The following is an 18,481-nucleotide window of genomic DNA, read 5'->3' as shown; positions in this document are numbered from 1 at the left end:
GGTTGATAGCTAAGTTCAGTACTCATGGGGATGGCCTCAGCTGGGACCTGGGGTTCATGTCACAGTACAGGGGACCCCACGCACTACATGCACATACACACAGACTCCTATAGATCCTTACACTCATGCAGACCCTCTCTCCTACGCTCACACATACATCTCTCTCAGATTTATACCCCTTTACACTCTCACTCTCGCACAGACGCTCATGCTACCCTGTGCACACACACGTTTGTTGGGTGAATATGTGCTTGCAGAATTACATTTTATTTTGCTCAAAAACTGCATGAATACATGTAAGATTCTGTAAATCCCTTTTTTAGATTAGAATCAGTCTGAACATTGGGGCACAGGCGGCCTCACACAGGGCACCTCACACTGTCAGTGCATTATCTGGGCTGACATGGCTAAAAGTTCACTTGAGAATGTAACTTTAAGGAAGTTCTGGAAATTACATGTGCAAGAACTGAAACTAACATGCCCATTCTAAAAGATGAGAGACTTAACAAACATTCCACGTCTGATATAATTTCAGTTATGTCACACAGTAACCTTTTGCTATAAATTCTGTATCCTATGATCTTATACTCCACAACTACCTGATGAAGGAGCAGCGCTCCGAAAGCTAGTGCTTCCAAATAAACCTATCGGACTATAACCTGGTGCTGTGAGATTTTTAACTTTGTACACTCCAGTCCAACACCAATGCCTCCAAATCTTGACTGTCAGGTATAAAATAGTAAATAAGAATAAAGTTAAAAGTTCCACATCACAGTCCTCTTTTAGTCATGGGTCTGTTCTCACTCCATACTGGGCATTCCCTGTGAGTACTTGAGCTTTCTCCCAGGCTAGGATAACTTGTACTTTGCTTTTGACACTCTTAATTACCTGGAATGATTTTGCCATTATCTCTCTGCATATAAACTCTGTGCCTGTTTGCTTCCTTCCACTTCACCTGACAAAGCAGCTGTGCTCCGAAACCTTATGATTTTGAATAAACCTGTTGGACTAGAATATAAAAGCAGCGATGTACTTCTGAGGCTTTATAAAGCTCTGGTCAGACCACATTTAGAGTATTGTGAGCAATTTTGGACCCCATACCTCAGCAAAGATGTCTTGGCCCTGGAGTGGGTCCAGAGGAGGTGCATGAGAATGATCCCAGGAATCAAAGGCTTAACATATGAGGACCTTTTGAAGACCCTGGGACTGTATTCTATGGGAGTTTAGAAGGAGGAGGGGGGATCTGATTTATACTTTCAGAATATTGAACAGCTTGAATGTTTAGGAAGATGTCTCCATTGGCAGGAGAGACACGGCCCTGAGTGGACAGCCTTAGAGTAAAGGGAAGACCTTTCAGAACGGAGCTAAGGAGAAACCTCTTTAGCTAGAGAGTGGTGAACCTGTGGAATTCATTGTCACAGAAGGTCGTGGAGGTCAGGTCATTGAGTATATTTTGAGTATATTTAAAACAGATAAATTCTTGATTGCCATGGGGATCAAAGGTGACGGGTAAAAGGTGGGAAAATGGGGTTGAGAAACCCATCAGCCACGACTGAATAGTAGAGCAAACCCGATGGACAGAATGGCCTAATTTCTGCTCCTATGTGTTATGGACAATAACCTGGTGTTGTGTGACTTCTAACTTTGAAAAGATGGTGAAAGCAGCTTTGGTAATGACGTTTCAAATAATTAGCCAATTCCTATTCAAAGGGAAATTTTGCAGGTTTGTGAGTAAAGTGTGTGGGGATGGGACTCATTCTTTAGAACTCCTTTTAAGAACCAGCATGGGCACAGTGGATCACTTTTTTTTGCTGTAACATTCTGACAGAGATATAACCAGCTACTGTTCTGGATGATTTGTCCTCAGCTGGATTAGGTGAAAAGGCCATGCTAAATTGCCCATAGTGACCAGGGATGTGTAGTTTAGGTGCATTAGGCAGGGTAAATATAGAGTAATAGGGTAGGGGAATGGGTTTGGGTAGGTTACTGTTCAGAAGGTCAGTATGGGTTTGTTGGGCTGAAGGACCTGTTTCCACACTGTAGGGATTCTGTGATTTTTCAGTTGCTTCTTTCTGGCCTTTTGTACTGTGCTCTTTAGGTATGACTGCAACAGCGAGTGTTAGCAGAGAACTCCACTGCATTAACTCTGAATACTGAGCAGGTGTGGGAACCATATTTATGTTTCAAATTCCTCCCATCCAAAGGTGCAAAGGATGTTTCTAATATCCCACTTTCATTTGATGTACTGCTATGTAATTAGCCTGAGACACTTGTTTGACCTGTTTAAATGTTTTGAATTGATGTGCTCATGTGGAGAGCTAGTGCAGATACAGTAGGCTGAATTGTTGCCTCCTGTATTATAACAATTCTGAGACTCAGTGATAAGTGTTAATTAAATTCTTGATGAATTATAGAGTCATTGAGATGTACAGTTTGGAAACAGACCCTTCGAGCTAACTCGTGCATGCTGACTAGATATGCTAAATTAATCAAGTCCCATTTGCTAGCACTTGGCCCACATCCCTGTAAACCCTTCCTATTCATATACTCATCCAGATACCTTTTTAATGTTATAATTGTACCAGCCTCCACCGCTTCCTCTGGCAGCTCATTCCATACACGCACCACCCTCTGAGTGAAACGTTGCACCTTAAGCCTCTTAAGTCTTTTCCATCTGACCCTAAACCTTTGTCGTCTAATTCTGGACTGGTGCACACCCACACACTGATAGTCACATTATTTCTATAAATGACAGAATTACCACATCCGTAACAAAATGATTCCAGTTTAATGGGAGATAGGTCTATGGATTCCCTTAAGCTCTTCTGAGGTTTCTGGCAGTCATGTGACTATTAATACGTAGGGAAAGCAGGCCCCATGGAGGATGGGAAAATGGCAGGACCCACAAATGAGTGTGGGTGTTGGGGAGAGCTCGTGTTCCACAGAGGGAGGAACAGGCTCCGATGTGTGATTGGTACAGCACAGCAGGCTGGTGCTTTGTGGGAAGCAGTTAGTACTGGGTGTGAGGGTAAGCCATGCAGTGGCAGTGGAGGTGCACTTGTGTGGAGTTCTGAATCAGGAGATTTTTCCTGGGTCAGGTGGTCAGGAATTGATGAAGAGATTGGGTATTTGGAGATGATCATGAGAGAACCTGCAAAGCGTAATTGGGAGACTGAAAGTACAGAACTCCAAAAGTTTGCTGTTTTCTCAGGTTTTAGATTAAAACAGTACATTTGAAGTATTTATATTGTGTTTTTTTAATTGATCAGATCATGGTTATACCACTTTAGCTACCAGCGTGACGCTTCTTAAAGCTGCGGAGGTGGAGGAAATCCTAGAGGGAAATGATGAGAAGTACAAAGCCATCTCGATCAGCACTGAACCACCTGCCTATCTCAGGTACTAACTGTATCTAACACTGACCCAGTACAGTACACATACACACAGCTATTACCTGCTTCACTGGAGTATGTATCTAACAGATGTAGTATACTATCACAGATGTGGTACAGTACTCTGACACTGAACCATCATCTGTCTGTACTGTCTATATCTTGTACTGACCCAGTACAACACGCACACTCAGAGTCATCGAGGAGAAAGTGAGGTCTGCAGATGCTGGAGATCAGAGCTAAAAATGTGTTGCTGGAAAAGCGCAGCAGGTCAGGCAGCATCCAAGGAACAGGAGAATCGACGTTTCGGGCATAAGCCCTTCTTCAGGAATGGCTTCAGGATTCTGTGTTGCTTTGTATTATTAGTATTGGGGGATTATGGGTTTGGAGACAGAGTCCTCGGTCAGTGCTGGTTTGTGGGATTAGTATTGGGGTAGTGCTGGCTAGCACAATCAGTGCAACAGTTGGCACAGATGGCTACATAGCTAGATTGCAATGCAAATTGATGCCAACAACATAGGTTTGATTTCTGCACTGGCTGAGGTTACCATGTCCTCCCTGATCTCTTCTACTCACCTGAGGCGTGATGATCCTCAGGTATAACCACAATCCAGTTGTCTGTGTCTCTCTCATTCTAGTAAGTAAGCAGCCCTATGGTCCCGTAAGTCCATGGCAACTTTACCTTTACCAATAGTGCCGGTTTATAAGATTAGGTAGTACTGGTTTGTAAGATGAATGCTAGCTTGGAGGTTGAGTGCCATGGTTAGCGCAGATGGCTGGGCAGCTGATTTGTGATGGAGGGTAATCTGAACATTGTGGGTTCAATTCCTGCTTTGGCTGAAGTCACTATGAAGGTCTCTCCTCCTCAACCTCTCGCCCTCACCTAAGTGGCGCTGACCCTCAGGTACAACAACAGCTAGCCCTGTGGTCTGGTAAGTCTGTCATCTTTACCTTTATCGTGAGTGCTTGTTGATAGGATTAGTGCTCAGTCAGTGCCAGTTTTTTTGGTTTAGTGCACAGTCAGTGGCTTTGTGGCATGAGTGGCTGGACATCTCATTTGCAGCCTAGTATGATGTCAGCAGGATGGGTTCAAATACTACACTGGCTGAGGTTACCATAAAGTGTCTCTTCCTCAACCTCTTCCCCTCAACTGAGACGTGGTGACACTCAGATCTCACCACAACAAAAGTACGTTTCTTTCAAATGACAAGTGGCCCTATTATCTGATAAAACACTGGCGACCTTTAGTGTCAGTTTGAAGGATTGGGGTTTGATCTGTCGGTTTCTAGGATTCATGCTACCCTGTAGGCTGAGTGGTATTGTGGTACTGGTTGTGATCTGAATGCTGTGGTTAGCTGAAAGGCTGGATGGCTGATTTGTGATTATAGAGTGATGCTGAGACCTTGGGTTGAATTCCTGCACTGGCTGAGGTTACCATAAAGGACTTTCCTTCTCCACCTCTCCCTTGCCTGAGGCGTAGTGAGTCTCAGTTATAACCATCACCACTAGTGTCTCTCTCTCTCTCTCTCTCTCTCAGTGAACGAGCAGACCTATCAGCTGGTAAGACGCTGGTGACTTTACCTTGACAGTTAATGCCTGTTTGTAATCCTGTTTCTTGGATTAGTGCAGGTGTAGTGCTGGTTTTGTGGAATGAGGGCAGGGTGGTGCGATTTTGTAGGGTGAGGACGAGGGCTGGCTTGGTGACCCTCAGGTTAAGCCAGTCATGTCTCCATTGCTGTCACTTGTTCTCTTGAATGAGCAAGCAGTCCTATAGTCTGGTAAGACTATGGTGTCTTCATCTTTACCATTAGTCATGGTTTGTAGAATTAACACTCGGGCAGTACCTGTTTGCAGGATGATAGTGGGTCAGTGCTGGTTTCTAATATTTTTGCTGGGTCAGTGGTTGCTTTCAGGATCAGTGAGGGCTAGTGCTGGGTGCTGCCGATTTTGGGGTAATAAATACTGGGGCAAGCTCAGATGATTGGATGGCTGGGTTTATGATTACGATAGGGTGGGTTTAATTCCTGTATTGGCTGAGATTGACATGAAGGACTCACCTTCTCAATGTCTTCCTTTTGTCTGAAGCCAGTGAGATTCAATTATAACATCAAAAGTCATCTACCTCTCGATTGAGCGAGCGGATCTGTTGTCTGGTAAGCCACTGGCGCCTTTAGTGCAAGTTCAGAGGATAAGTGCTTGGTCAGAATCAGTTGTAGGCTGAATGATGGACCTTGCTGGTTTTCAGACTGAATGCTGGAAGTGTAATGGTTTGTCAAATTAGTGTTGCGGTTATGTAAGGTGACCAGATAGCTGGTTTGTGATGTAGAGTGACACTATCAGAATGGGTTTAATTCCTGCACTGGCTGACGTTACCATGAAAGATTTTCCTTCACAACTGCTTCCCTTGTTTGAGGTGTGGTGAGCCTCAGTTATAACCACTGCTAGTTCTGTCTCTTGCTTACAATGTCTCTTGCTTGCGCAGCACTGCCTCCCCATCTCTCGCACGTGCTCCACCGCCCCCTCTGGTGAGCTTCCCGTCACTCGCGATCTATCTTGCTTGCACGGACACTGTCGACTCGCTGGTGCCCCTCACCCCTGATGGTCTCCATTCCCTGCCATCTGCACGCCACCCACACCTTCCCAAATGCTTGTGCCCTTCCACCCCCTCACTCCCTTCACCTCTCTTTTGGTGCACCCTTCCCCCCCCCCTCGCGCGCACACCCTTTCCCCCTCGCGCGCACACCCTTTCCCCCTCGCGCGCACACCCTTTCCCCCTCGCGCGCACACCCTTTCCCCCTCGCGCGCACACCCTTTCCCCCTCGCGCGCGTACCCTTCCCCCTCGCGCGCGTACCCCCCTTTCCCCCTCTTGCGCGCGCACCCTTCCCCTCTCGCGCGCGCACCCTTTTCCCCCTCTCGCGGGCGCACCCTTTCCCCCTCTCGCGGGCGCACCCTTCCCCCCTCGCGCGCGCACCCTTCCCCCTCGCGCGCGCACCCTTCCCCCCTCGCGCGCGCACCCTTCCCCTCGCGCGCGCACCCTCCCCCCTCGCGCGCGCACCTTTCCCCCTCGCGCGCGCACCCTTCCCCCTCGCGCGCGCACCCTTCCCCCCCCCTCGCGCGCGCACCCTTCCCCCCCTCGCGCGCGCACCCTTCCCCCCCTCGCGCGCGCACCCTTTTCCCCCCCTCGCGCGCGCACCCTTTCCCCCCCTCGCGCGCGCACCCTTTTCCCCCCTCGCGCGCGCACCCTTTTCCCCCCCTCGCGCGCGCACCCTTTCCCCCCCTCGCGCGCGCACCCTTTTTCCCCCTCGCGCGCGCACCCTTTTTCCCCCCCTCGCGCGCGCACCCTTTTCCCCCCCTCGCGCGCGCACCCTTTTCCCCCCCTCGCGCGCGCACCCTTTTCCCCCTCTCGCGCGCGCACCCTTTTCCCCCTCTCGCGCGCGCACCCTTTTCCCCCTCTCGCGCGCGCACCCTTTTCCCCCTCGCGCGCGCGCACCCTTTTCCCCCTCGCGCGCGCGCACCCTTTTCCCCCTCGCGCGCGCGCACCCTTTTCCCCCTCGCGCGCGCGCACCCTTTTCCCCCTCGCGCGCGCGCACCCTTTTCCCCCTCGCGCGCGCGCACCCTTTTCCCCCTCGCGCGCGCGCACCCTTTTCCCCCTCGCGCGCGCGCACCCTTTTCCCCCTCGCGCGCGCGCACCCTTTTCCCCCTCGCGCGCGCGCACCCTTTTCCCCCTCTCGCGCGCGCACCCTTTTCCCCCTCTCGCGCGCGCACCCTTTTCCCCCTCACGCGCGCGCACACTTTCCCCCCTCACGCACACTTCCACCACCTATGTGCGCAACCTTCCCCCCTCTTGCGTGCACCTTCCCCCCCCCCCAACATGCCCTTACCCACCCTTGAGTGCACCCTTCTCCCCCCCCCTTGCGAGCCCTTGCCCCCTGCTCATCCTTGCCCCCACTTTGCGCACTCTTCCCCTGCTCTCGCATGTGCTCTCCTCATCTTGCACATGCCCTTCCCTCTCTCTCCCCACGCTCGCCCCTGCCCTCTGCATGCCGTCTTGATTTCCCCAGCAGCCCTACGTTGTAATGAGGTATTGTATATAAAACAGGCAGTTTGATATAAATTTGGAGGTGTGTCCATGGAGCCCTTCCAATGCAATCTCATGTGTGTCTGTATTCCTTTGTTCCCATACAGAGAGCCGAAAGCGAAGCGCAATAGTCAGTGGGTGCCTACCCTGCCCAACAGCTCCCACCACTTGGATGCTGTGCCCTGTTCTACAACCATAAACCGCAACCGTATGAGCCGGGACAAGAAAAGGACATTCCCACTCTGGTAAGTGTTATTGAGGTTTACTGCTAAGTTTGTCGGGGGCTGAGAGCCTTTTTCTCTCGATGACAATAGGTCAATGTTGCTGGTCCCGGACTAGGCACCCAAAGGTCCCCCATTTACATCCCATCATAGCGAACAATAAAACCAAATTCCTTAATCTGGTCAATTGCTGACATTGGGAAAATGAGAATGACATTTGAATTGATTAAATTCAACCATAATTCAGAGAAGGAAGCCTGCTTACTTTGCCCTGTTTAACAGTTAATAGGACCAAAAAATAGTGATCATGTTGTTAAATCTGCCTTGTGGAGGGAAAATAATCTTCACAGGAATCCCTGGGGAATTTTTGCTCTGGACCCACTAGCTTCTTGAGAGTCCCTGCTTATCGGAAGAGGGTTGGTGGGGATCATCTGTAGTGTTTATTGTATCTATCTGTATTGGTGCCTGGTTGTTAACTGTGGTGCCATTGGTAACAAGGGCATACTAGTGTGACTGTCATGGAAATTTGTTCTTTCACACATACTCAACTAGCTGCTGTGGGATTGAAGGTGGCTCATTTCCACTCCTCAGTGGGTTCTGGGGCAGCCGACAAATCCAATGTGCAATATGCTGACACTCACGCTCAATCAGGTGGTGTTTGAAGGATTGGGTAGATGCGATATTTGGAGGTGTGTGTGTTCCTTGAGTGCTTCAGCTTCACCTCTGCCTGATAAAGGCTCTTGGTGTTCATAGAACATAGAACAATACAGCACAGAACAGGCCCTTTGGCCCACGATTTTGTGCCGAACATCTATCCTAGATTAAGCACCCATCCATGTACCTATCCAATTGCCGCTTAAAGGTCGCCAATGATTCTGACTCTACCACTCCCACGGGCAGCGCATTCCATGCCCTCTGGGTAAAGAACCCACCCCTGACAACTACCCTATACCTTCCACCCTTCACCTTAAATGTATGTCCCTTTGTAACACTTTGTTGTACCCGGGGAAAAAGTTTCTGACTGTCTACTCTATCTATTCCTCTGATCATCTTATAAACCTCTATCAAGTCACCCCTCGTCCTTCGCCGTTCCAACGAGAAAAGGCCGAGAACTCTCAACCTATCCTCGTACGACCTATTCTCCATTCCAGGCAAATTCCTGGTAAATCTTCTCTGCACCCTCTCCAAAGCTTCCACATCTTTCCTAAAATGAGGTGACCAGAACTGCACACACTACTCCAAATGTGGCCTAACCAAAGTCCTGTACAGCTGCAACATCACTTCACGACTCTTGAATTCAATCCCTCTGCTAATGAACGCTAATACATCATAGGCCTTCTTACAAGCTCTATCCACCTGAGTGGCAACTTTCAAAGATCTATGTACATAGACCCCAAGATCCCTCTGTTCCTCCACCTGACTAAGAACCCTACCGTTAACCCTGTGTTCCGCATTCTTATTTGTTCTTCCAAAATGGACAACCTCACACTTGGCAGGGTTGAACTCCATCTGCCACTCCTCAGCCCAGCTCTGCATCATATCTAAGTCCCTTTGCAGCCGACAACAGCCCTCCTCACTGTCCACAACTCCACCAATCTTCGTATCATCTGCAAATTTACTGACCCACCCTTCGACTCCCTCATCCAAGTCATTAATAAAAATTACAAACAGCAGAGGACCCAGAACTGATTCCTGTGGAACTCCACTTGTAACTGGGCTCCAGGCTGAATATTTACCATCTACCACCACTCTCTGACTTCGACCGGTTAGCCAGTTTTCTATCCAATTGGCCAAATTTCCCTCTATCCCATGCCTCCTGACTTTCCGCATAAGCCTACCATGGGGAACCTTATCAAATGCCTTACTAAAATCCATGTACACTACATCCACTGCTCTACCCTCATCCACATGCTTGGTCACCTCCTCAAAAAATTCAATAAGACTTGTAAGGCAAGACCTACCCTTCACAAATCCGTGCTGGCTGTCCCTAATCAAGCAGTGTCTTTCCAGATACTCATAAATCCTATCCCTCAGTACCCTTTCCATTACTTTGCCTACCACAGAAGTAAGACTAACTGGCCTGTAATTCCCGGGGTTATCCCTATTCCCTTTTTTGAACAGGGGCACAACATTCGCTACTCTCCAGTCCCCTGGTACCACCCCCGTTGACAGTGAAGACGAAAAGATCATTGCCAACGGTACTGCAATTTCCTCTCTTGCTTCCCACATAATCCTAGGATGTATCCCGTCAGGCCCGGGGGACTTGTCTATCCTCAAGTTGTTCAAAACGTCCAACACATCTTCCTTCCTAACAAGTATCTCTTCTAGCTTACCAGTCCGTTTCACACTCTCCTCTTCAACAATACAGTCCCTCTCGTTCATAAATACTGAAGAAAAGTACTTGTTCATGATCTCTCCTATCTCTTCCGACTCAATACACAATCTCCCACTACTGTCCTTGATCGGACCTATCCTCGTTCTCGTCATTCTCATGTTTTTCACATACGCATAAAATGCCTTGGGGTTATCCTTGAACCTATCCGCCAAGGATTTTTCATGCCCTCTCTTAGCTCTCCTAATCCCTTTCTTCAGGTCCCTTCTGGCTATCCTGTATCCCTCCACTGCTCTGTCTGAACCCTGTTTCCTCAACCTTATGTAAGCCTCCTTCTTCCTCTTTACTAGACATTCAACCTCCCTCGTCAACCAAGGCTCCCTCACATGACCATTTCTTTCCTGCCTGATAGGTACATACATATCAAGGACACGTCGTATCTGCTCCTTGAAAAAGTTCCACATTTCCACCACATCCTTCCCTGACAGCCTATGCTCCCAACTTATGCTCCTCAAATCCTGTCTTACAGCATCGTAATTTCCCTTCCCTCAATTGTAAAATCTACCCTGTTGTACGCACCTATCTCTCTCCATAACCAAGCTGAAAGTCACAGAATTGTGGTCACCATCACCAAAATGTTCACCCACTAACAAGCCCATCACTTGTCCCGGTTCATTACCGAGTACCAAATCCAATATGGCCTCCCCTCTGGTTGGACAATCTACATACTGAGTTAGAAAAGCTTCCTGGACACACTGCACAAACACCGCCCCATCCAATCTACTTGATCTAAAGAGCTTCCAATCAATATTTGGGAAGTTGAAGTCGCCCATGACTACGACCCTGTGGCTTCTGCACCTTTCCAAAATCTGTTTCCCAATCTGTTTCTCCACATCTCTGCTGCTATTGGGGGCCCTATAGTAAACACCCAACAAGGTGACTGCACCTTTCCTATTTCTGACTTCAGCCCATACTACCTCCAAAGGCAGATCCCCCTCAAACTTCCTTTCTGCAGCTGTTATACCATTTCTAATTAGCAATGCCACCCCCCCTCCTTTTTTATCACCCTCCCTAACCTTACTGAAACATCTGTAACCAGGAACCTCCAACAACCATTCCTGTCCCTCATCTATCCACGTTTCCGTGATGGCCACAACATCGTAGTCCCAGGTACCGTTCCACGCCTTAAGTTCACCCGCCTTATTTCTGATACTCCTTGCGTTGAAGTATATGCACTTGAGCCCATCTCTGTATCCGCAAGTATTCCCTGTCAGTGCTACCTTCTCCACAGCCTCCCTACATTCTTGGACATCCTGACAAACAGCTAGCTTAATTGCTGGACTACAAGTCCGGATCCCATCCCCCTGCCAAATTAGTTTAAACCCCCCCGAAGAGTGCTAGCAAACCTACCCCCCAGGATATTGGTGCCCTTCTGGTTCAGGTGCAACCCGTCCTGTTTGTACAGGTCCCACATTCCCCAGAATGCAGTCCAATTGTCCAAATACCTGAAGCCCTCCCTCCTACACCATCCTTGCAGCCACGTGTTCAACTGCACCCTCTCCCTATTCCTTGCCTCACTGTCACGTGGCACCGGCAACAACCCAGAGATGACAACTCTGTCTGTCCTAGCTTTTAGCTTCCAGCCTAACTCCCTGAGCTCTTGAATGACCTCCCCACCCCTCTTCCTACCTATGTCGTTGGTGCCAATGTGTACCACGACTTCTGGCTGCACATCCACCCCCTTAAGGATTCTGAAGACACGGTCCGAGACGTCTCGGACCCTGGCACCCGGGAGGCAACAAACCATCCGAGAGTCTCGCCCATGTCCACAGAACCGCCTGTCCGTCCCTCTAACTAGAGAGTCTCCTATAACTAGCGCTCTCCTCCTCTCCCCCTTTCCCTTCTGAGTCTCAGAGCCAGACCTCACGCCACAGACCCCTTCACTGCAGCTTACACCTGCAAGGCTGTCCCCCCCAACAGTTTCCAAAGCTGTATACTTATTGTTTAGGGGAATGACCACAGGGGAACCCTGCACTGCCTGCTTCTTCCCCTTCCCACCTCTAACTGTTACCCAGCTACCTCTGTTTTCCGGCGTAACTATGTCCCTGTCGCTTCTATCAATCACCCTCTCAGCCTCTCGAATAATCCTCAGTTCATCCAGTTCGATGCTTTCCTGAATATTTATCTTCCATTTTGGGCGGTCACAAGCCAGGATTTTTCATGAGACTTCAGGGATGTTTGACCTCTCTGAAGAAGTTTAATGGTCACTCCTAAAGGGTTTCTGCTGCCCACCTGGGAGTTTCCTGCCTTGACTGAGTCCCAGTTAGAATATTTGCTCCTCATTCCTGAAGAAGGGCTTATGCCCGAAACGTTGATTCTCCTGCTCCTTGGATGCTGCCAGACCTGCTGTGCTTTTCCAGCAACACATTTTCAGCGTTTGTGAGTCCAGTGTCAGGCATCTCCACAACTCTACTGTCCAACACAGCTGGTGTCAAGCCATTAGCACCTTAATGCTGGGCATGTTGACTTCTGGGACGACCCTGCTTGTTTGACCACTTTGATACCAGATTTGAAGAAGTTTGCAAATGTATTGCCAGTGATACTGCTGTGCAGCTTGGTAATGCCTGCAAGCAGCTGTTGACGTTCCTGAAACAGGAGCAGGATCACTGCTGCCAATAAATCACCAGCTGTGTCTCAGGTGTGTGATTCTGATACTCGAGTACTGTCTTCCTCAATCAGCTGAAGGCTAGTAAAGATAGTGATGAATTTTGTCACAACAACTGAAAGAACTGCAGATGGTAGAGATCAGAAACAAAAATTGAAATTGCTGGAAAAGCTCAGCAGGACTGGCAGCATCTGTGGGAGAAATCACAGTGAATGTTTTGGGTTGTGTGACCCTCAGAACTGATGGTAGCTGGAAAAATATAGGTTTATATATAGAGGAGAGGGTGAGGAGTGGGGGGGGGGGGGGGGGAGGCATAAACGATAGGTAAGGATAGAGCCCAAAGAGAGAAGAACAGACAAAGGAGTAGGTAACAGTCTGGCTAGGAGGATGAGTATCTGTTAGTGGGGATTGTTAGTGGCTAACATTGGGTGGTGTATAATAGGCTGTGATTACGATGCCTAGTTGTGGGGGTTGGGGTAAGGGCATGGGTGATATTGAATCCAGAGGCTGCAGGGTTCCCAGGCAGAAAATGAAGTGTTGTTCTTCCAGCTTGTGCTAAATTTTGCAGGAGCACTGCAACAAGCCTGAGGCACAGATGTTGGCCAGGGAACAGGGTGGTGTGTTGAAGTAGCAGGCTACTAGTTGTTCAGGATCTTTTTGCGAACAGAATACATGTGTTCTGCACAGCAATCACCCAGATTATGGTTTGTTTCCCCAATGTACAAGAGGTCACATTGTGAGCAGCAAATGCAGTCGACCCGATTGTGTGAAGTGCAGATAAAGCACTGCTTCACCTGGAAGGTGTGTTAGGGCCCTTGGATACTGAGGAGGGAGGAAGTAAATGGGCAGCTGTTACACCTTCTGCAGTTGCAGCTGAAGGTGGCGTGGAGGTACTGGGATTGAAAGAAGAGTGGACCAGAGTATCCTGGAGGCTGGCAAGGGAGGAGAGGGGAATTCGTGTCTAGAGGTGGTTAATGATCCTCTGGATGTAGATGCTGATTGGACGGTAGGAAAGGACAAAGGGGAAGAGTGGGGGCGAGGGCTGAAGTGTGGCAGATGTGTCGGGCCTGGCTGAGAGCCCTGTCAACAGCAGTGCTGGGGAACCCTTGATTGAGAAGGAAGGTGGACATCCTGGCTCCCTTGTCAAAGTTGACATCATCGGAACAAATGTGACAGAGATGGAGGAACTGTGAAATCAGAGAGTCTTTACAGGAAGCAGTGTGGCAGGCAGAACATTGATTGAAGAGCTGAGGACCAGAGGACACCAATTTAAGGTTATTGACAATAGAAGCAAGAAGATGGTGAGGAAAATCTTTTAACACAGTGAATGGTTAAAATCTGGAGCACATTGCCTGAGACTGTGGTAGATGCAGGGTCAATACACATTTGAAAGAGAATTAGATCATTATCTGAAGAAAGATTTTCAGGACAACGAAGAAAAGGTGAAGGAGTGGCCCTGGATGAATTACTCAGTGCAGAGATGATTCGTGGACCTAATGACTTTTTACTGTGTTATAAGCATTTTATGATTATATTGACTTAGGTATACTGAAGATCATTGATTGAAGCTGGAGTGACTTTGGTTTTTAGATCGAAGGTAGTTTAAATTGATCAGTTTTACATTTAAATGTTTCTTCGTGCTTGTGGGTAGTGTGGCAGTGAACTGCAGTGTGGCAGGGAGAAAATATGAAAGATTATGGAACAAAATGTGGGAAAATGTGAGGGTTTGCACTTTGGTAGGAGGAATAGAGGAGCTGAAGATTATTTAAGAAGAGAAAGACTGCAGAAAGCTAAGGATTTGGGAATCCTCATCCATGAATCACAAGCTAGCATGCAAGTTAAGGTAGTAGGACAAATAGAATGTTAGCCTTTATTTCACAGGAAATGGAATATAAAAGAAGTAAAGCTTTGCTCAAACTTACAAGCTTCTAGTCAGGCCACAGCTGGAATACTGTGAGCAGTTTGGGCCCCTTCACTAAGGCATCATTTACTAGCAGTGGAAGAAGTCCAGGGACGGTTCACTTAGCTGAAAAGAGGAGGGACTGTGTAATGAGGAAAGATTTACTCATTGGAATATAGAAGAATGGGAGCCTACCTCATTGAAACACACAGGGTTCACACAAGATTGTGGACAGAATAAATGCTAAAAATGGGGTTTTCCCTCAGTGGGTGGGTCTACGACCAGAAGGCATAATCTCAAAATAAAGAATTGCATGTTTAAGACAGATGAGGAGGAATTTCTTCTCCGAGGCTAATGAATTGTTTACCACAGAGAGCTTTCGAGCTGGGTCATGAAGTATACTCAGTGCTGAGGAAGACTGGAAATCAAGAATTACAAGGAAAAGGCAGAAAAGTGGAGTTGAGGATTATCATATCGATCATGTTCTCATTGAATGGTGGAGTTTAATGGCCTATATCTGCTTCTATGCCTTAAGGTCTTATGGTCTGAAGGGTTGAAATGATGACAACCTCATTTAATTCAGGCTGCTTTGGTATAGATCACAGCTTGTGTGCCATCATGGATACAAGTATGCGTGGTTTCTTCAATGCTGTTAAGATTATCTATTGCCTAACCACTCAAAGACAGTCAGTCCTTGCTGGAGAATATTGTCAAAAACTCCTCAACCAAAACTGTTTGTAATTGCAGAGGAGTCTCCCTGATGTCTGTTGCAGCGAAGGTCACTGTGAGGATCATCAGTCACTTCCTCCTCGTGGCTAAAGAGCTCTTTCTAGAGACTCATGGGATATCCTTCTCAAATTTGGGCTGTCCTCAGAAATTTGTCACCATTCTTCATCTATTGAAAGAAACAGAATTAGATCATCTAGCTCTGCAATTTATTTTGTCATTTAGTGAGACCCTGGTTGAAGCGTGAGCCAGTTCCATGTGTCCACCTTTTGCCTCTTTTAAATTTATTTTCAGATTTAATCGATGTTTGATAAATTAATCATTTACCATTTTCAGCAGAGTGTTCCAAACTGCAAGAAGAACTGGTTACTCTGTAATTTCACTCGCAGCAGGACTAGCTCTACTGTTTTGGGTTGGTTTTCTTACGCCTGTGTTCTGATGAGGGCAAGACGTAGCTTCAATTTTGTTTCTTTTCAGAAATGTTTAAGTTCTACACTGACGAGCATTAAAACAAAATACAGACAATTCTTGGGCTCTCAATTCATGTGGCTCCGGGTTCTCAGGAACTCTAAGTAACAGGGACTGAGCAGTCTCTCCTGTGGCAATTGAAAGTGATGTGAAACTGACTAAGTGCCAGAGCTGAGGACAGTAATGGGAAAGTTATAATGTTAGATTATAGAGATGCTCTGTTATAACTGTTCTTGGGGGTGGAAGGGGGAACAGAAACTATTAAATAACAACATTGTTTTCACTAAGTTCAGTATAGACAATAGTGATAAAAATGAAAAAGATCCTTTCCTCAGTATCTTCATTCTCCACACTAATTAAATTAGCAGATAGAACGAAGGGGGATTGTCACCATGGACTTCTTTGAGGTTAGGTTCCCAATAAATGTCTCCAAACTGGGGAATTCTATGATGTTATGTGTCCAATTTGCACCTCTTCCTTGCCTTCAAGTGATCCAACATGAAAAACACACAGGAATGGCAGATTAATTCCAACTTGAAAACCGCCAGGAAAATTCAAAACAGGGTGGAAAATTGGGGTAGAGTCACCTCCATGTATAGGATGGACAGAATTGATGAGGAGCTACACCATGAAGGTATGAAAGAAAGAGAATTGTTGGGGTCAGGGAAGGAGACTGGAGACTGCCCAATGGGAGGCAACAGGCTTTTTTGATGATGGGGATGGAGGATTAGAAAGAGAATATGATGGGGGAGGGAGAAGGATGCCATGGGAGTGGGGTAGAATGAATATGGTGGGAATAGGCTGGGAACTGAGCTACTGTGGAGGCTATGGGTGCTGAGGCTGCAAGAGGGGATTTGTTTTGGAAGAGAATTATATGTTTGCAGGGAGGGGCAGTGGCTACAGGTGAGGAGGAGGGGAAGAGTGGAAGGTTGCATTGATGTGGAGAAAGGGGAAGACTATGGGGGAGGGAGGAAAATGTAGCGAAGCTGTGAGGGCGTGGTGGCAGAGGGTAAAGGGCGAGAGAATGGAGTGATGGGTGTGGACGACAGAATGTTGAGAGGTAAGGGGGGGAAAGAGAATGAGGAGACTTTGAGGTGGTAATGCAGAGGCTGAGGGGAGGCAGCGGTGGTTGCAATGTGGACGTCACAATATAGGAGGCAGGAAGGAGAGAACTGAGGGAAAAGGAATAGATTGAACCTGACAATGAAGGAAATCTTGGAATCACAAAGGTAATTAATTTCTTAGAAATGACTGTGGAATCTTTAGCTTTTGATCTCCTGGAAATATATAGTTTATCTAATAGAAAAAAACTGATGAGTGCTTCTATTGTGGTGAAGGCTGTCAGTTGTTAAGTTTAAATCTGAGATTGAGATCATAAATATAGTTAATTTCTTTTAGATTAAATTCCCTACAGTGGGGAAACAGGCCCTTGGTCCACAAGTCCACACTGACCCTCCGAAGAGTAACCCACCCAGACCCATTTCCCTCTGAGTAATGCACCTAACACTATGGGCAATTTAGCATGGCCAATTCACCTAACCTGCACATCTGGAGGAAACCGGAGTACCCGGAGGATACCCATGCCTGGCACGGGGAGAATGTGCAAACTCCACACAGTTGTGCCCTGAACTCCTTTCCTTCGTTTTTGCTTTCTCTACTATGTACGGCTGTTTCACCAAGATCCATGCTAATGTTGATTGTACTCCCACCCGTCCCTTTCTCCATCAGTATTGTACCATTCTCTCAGTTTCTCTATCTCTGTTGCACCTGTATTCTCAATTACATTTCCATGTTAGCACTTCAGTGGGTCATCCTTTTTCCTCAGTTGAGGACTCCTCTTCACAGTGATTGACAGGGTTCATAACTATGTCCAACTCTCAGTTCTGGGAAAGCAGGAAAAGGTTGAGAAGTGAACAAAATAAGGTTCCCCTGTTTATCACTTTTCACCCCATTGGCCTAGATCACTGTCTTCAACTTCAACCCCCTCCAGAGTGATGTCCAACACATCTTCCCCTCCTAGCATTCTGAAAAGGTCATTGCCTTCACCATTTCCCAGTTTCACCTATCCCATTAACTCCTCTCACTTCACCTTCTGGGTGAAATTGTTGTTCTTATATTTCTAGTTTGATAGACTGTATTCACTTCATTGTGTTGTCCTCTGACTGATTGGTTATATGGAATGTTTCTGTTCAGTCTAAGTGGATGTTTTGAATTCTCTGCTCCAGTCCCACTCTGACCCCTCTGCTGAAGCCTTCTCAGAGTGCTCGGTAAAGCTTGATGTAAGTTTGGGGAACATCAATTCCTCTTTTGATTGTGGAATCAGTTATTAGGTGTTTTCCAACCTTTCAGCCTCAACCTTGAACTGAAATTCAGATAATCGTCTCACCCCCATTTTTTCAGACTCACTTGTGAATTATGATTTTGTTTTGGCCATTTGTATCTATTTCTGGACTGACCTTTTCTGTCTTGGTGAACGATTATTTTTGCCTTATCTCACCATTTTGGTATCATTCAACCTTTCCAGGTTCCCATTCTGTCGTGGATTATCTCTTCTTCTTTACACCATTTCGAAGTTTGAATTAACCCTAGATGTCCAGTTCTGAATCAGGGTCATAATGACTTGAAATGTTAATTATTTTTCTCTCTTTACAGATGCTGCTACATTAGCTGAATGTTCCCTGTAAGAATGCATTAAATT

The 18,481-nt window shown here is 47.2% G+C and overlaps 1 protein-coding gene across 2 annotated transcripts in view; it reads left to right on the top strand.

Moving 5' to 3' along the window:
* LOC132827426 (SWI/SNF-related matrix-associated actin-dependent regulator of chromatin subfamily B member 1-A) overlaps positions 1-18,481 on the top strand; it is a 37,615-nt gene that overhangs the window by 6,045 nt on the left and 13,089 nt on the right. The window contains exons 3-4 of one of the 2 annotated variants that reach the window (XM_060844115.1): positions 3,291-3,399; positions 7,579-7,716. In XM_060844115.1, the coding sequence (XP_060700098.1) occupies positions 3,291-3,399; positions 7,579-7,716 (247 nt within the window). Of the gene's footprint in view, positions 1-3,269; positions 3,400-7,578; positions 7,717-18,481 lie in introns of both variants that reach the window. The other variant, XM_060844114.1, reaches the window with a different exon arrangement.

Source organism: Hemiscyllium ocellatum, chromosome 24, assembly GCF_020745735.1.
Source record: "Hemiscyllium ocellatum isolate sHemOce1 chromosome 24, sHemOce1.pat.X.cur, whole genome shotgun sequence".
In the NCBI taxonomy this organism is placed as follows: domain Eukaryota; kingdom Metazoa; phylum Chordata; class Chondrichthyes; order Orectolobiformes; family Hemiscylliidae; genus Hemiscyllium; species Hemiscyllium ocellatum.
This window is presented reverse-complemented; position numbering and strand designations above follow the sequence as displayed.